This window comes from Gossypium hirsutum, chromosome A03 (genome assembly GCF_007990345.1).
Source record: "Gossypium hirsutum isolate 1008001.06 chromosome A03, Gossypium_hirsutum_v2.1, whole genome shotgun sequence".
Lineage (NCBI taxonomy): Eukaryota > Viridiplantae > Streptophyta > Magnoliopsida > Malvales > Malvaceae > Gossypium > Gossypium hirsutum.
Window position 1 is genome coordinate 12,997,989 of NC_053426.1, and position 2,610 is coordinate 13,000,598.

The window sequence follows — 2,610 nt, forward strand, 5'->3', positions numbered from 1 at the left end:
TGCCAAAAAGAAATTTACTAATAGTTAGGTGACTACTAGTGTAATTTACTTTCTTTTTAAGGATATGATCTTTTGGGTCTTTCATAATTTATTATTTGCAATAGTATCCTGTTTTGATTTTGGAAAGAGAAATTTCGTTATCAGAATTCGTATAATGATAAATTTAGTGTCTAAAATTTATCTATTTTGTCACTTTGGTTCTTATTCTTTTCTATTCTATTCTATTCTTTTCTTTTTTTAATCATTTTGACCTTCAACCTTCAAAATTTAATCAAATTACTTTCTTTTGGGGAGAAAATTGATTGAACTGTAAAAAGTTAATGGCATTGGCATGAGCACTCATGTGGCTATTCACGCATAATTCATAAAAAATTTAATAAATTTTAAAAAAATTGATTAAATCTTTTAGAAAATATATCAGTGTTAGTCGCAAAGTAAACATAGAATGTCATGTGAGTTGCCACATCAATGCTCTTAAAATTGTAATAGTTTAGTCAAGTTTTCCATCCATACAAAAATAGTTTGGCTAAATTTTAAAAGTTTATGACTAAAGGGATTAAAAAACGAATAATGAGCTAAGTGATAAAATATATAAATATTAAAAGCTAAATTTATTATTATATCTTATTTATATTTAATAATGGAATAAGATATCCAAATTTATTATTGGAATCCATATTATTTACAATTTACAATTTACTTATTTAATTTTCAAAGTTGAAATATTTAGCAAAATATTGGACGAAGATGATTATTTAAAGATAATATGGATATATAGATGACATACTATCCATTGGCGACTTCCATCCTTAGTAACCTAGCCATTTTTAGGTCTATTTTTACATATAACCCTTCGGCCTTCTCTACGGAGAAAATATGTTTACTTACACTTACTATGATATAAACACAACCCGATTCATATATGAAAACACATCAAAGGTATTCACTTATTTGACAACATTCTCTCATAGCTTTAAGTCAAGAAACAGATAATTCATCACTTTCTGTTACTACATATCCATTTCTTCTCAGGTTCTTTAATTAAAACGAGCTTCGATTGTGGGTACTTTGAAATCTGTGAGAACCTCAGAGACGAACTTGATAAAGGAGCATAGTCCACCCAGGAAATTATGATCGATAACACCTTTAGCTTCCACAGTATGAGCGAAATCGATGAGTTTAACTTTAAACGGTACTGTCCTTCCATTCAAAACCGATTCTTTATCAAACAAGAGGAGAAGTGAACATGAATGAAAATGATAAACCGTTTGATCCTCGAACCATGCTTTCAGCTCCAATAATTGTTCCAAAATCCCTGAACAACCACCATATATGGTAGAAGCAAAACAACAATCCGGTTCCGGTTCCAGATTTAATGAAACAAACTTCCTCAGAACTAATCTAACATCATCGGCACTAAAACTCTTGACTTCCTTCCTTGCTGGTTTCCAATATCCCGATTCCTTGCTTTCATATATCTGCAATCCAGATATTCTAAACCCTAAGGTGACAGTAGTCGTTAATCTGTCTCCCTCGAGAACCTTTTGGATGTAATCTTCGGATGCTTCAGGGTACCAGGTTCTGGAACCGATTTTAACGTCCAAGATGGATGGATTAAGGTGATTGGAGGTTATATCTTGTAAGACAAGATGGGGATGTAAACCAGACCCATCAGAGGCCTCCACAAGTTGGGTGCCGTAAAAAACAGGAAAGAACCCGCGGATGTGATGTGGAAGCTTGGAAGAGAATGATTGATAGAAGGCCAGCTCCGTGGTGCCGCGTTCATCGTCCTGGAGAGGCTTGTAGAAACGTCCTGAATCGTCTACGAGCGGGCCGAGATTTCCATCAATGGCTTGATGACCAGCAACCTGATGCTTTGGAATCTTAAACATGATGTAGAAACTGGGGATGACCTGAATCACAAACACAAAACACACTCAATATTTGATGAACTTAAACATGTTGATCAATGCATTGGCAGGTTAGCGTTAGTTTAAGAGAGAATCCAAGTTGCAGATAGGAGCGTAGCTTGGCTTCGAATCACGTTCTGACGTGATGTAAAGCTTGAAATGAGAAGATGCCATACCCATTGTCTGGCAGGCATGTTTATTCGAATAAAACACGTGGGTGCTGCCCACTGGGCTCCTTTTCATTTTGAGTTCCTGACTCCTAGTCTTAGGGTGGGTGGGTCGGTTTGGGGCGGCGGTGCGGTGCGTTTAGCCTACTTTTTATCTTACGCTACAGTATTATTATAGTATTTAATATCACCGGCCGCCACCACTATTTTTACACTAAGCAGGTAAACGTACCGTCCATCCAAACTCACCCTTAGACTTTTGAATTATTACTGTGAATTTTTTTTTGAAATCAACAAGAAAAACAAAAATGGAAGTCACCACCAATCAATTTCAAGAGGTGTAATCGGGTTACCTCGAAATTTGATCATTTTAATAAGAGATTTAATTTGCTAAAACAATATTTTTCGGTCTACAAAATCTAGAAAAATAAGTTCGGGAGTCGGTTACGCACGAAGAAGGATTAGCATATTCGTTACGCCCAAAGTTAATACCTAATTAATTACTTGATGTCTTTAGTGTCAAGAAATTGAAA

At 35.0% G+C, this 2,610-nt stretch overlaps 1 protein-coding gene across 1 annotated transcript; it reads right to left on the reverse strand.

Moving 5' to 3' along the window:
* Positions 1 to 748: 748 nt before the first annotated feature.
* Positions 749 to 2,045, reverse strand: LOC107886183 (inositol polyphosphate multikinase beta). Its single transcript, XM_016810039.2, has one exon. The coding sequence runs from the start codon at positions 1,890 to 1,892 to the stop codon at positions 1,038 to 1,040; it is 855 nt and encodes a 284-aa protein (XP_016665528.1). The 5' UTR covers positions 1,893 to 2,045; the 3' UTR covers positions 749 to 1,037.
* Positions 2,046 to 2,610: the final 565 nt, after the last annotated feature.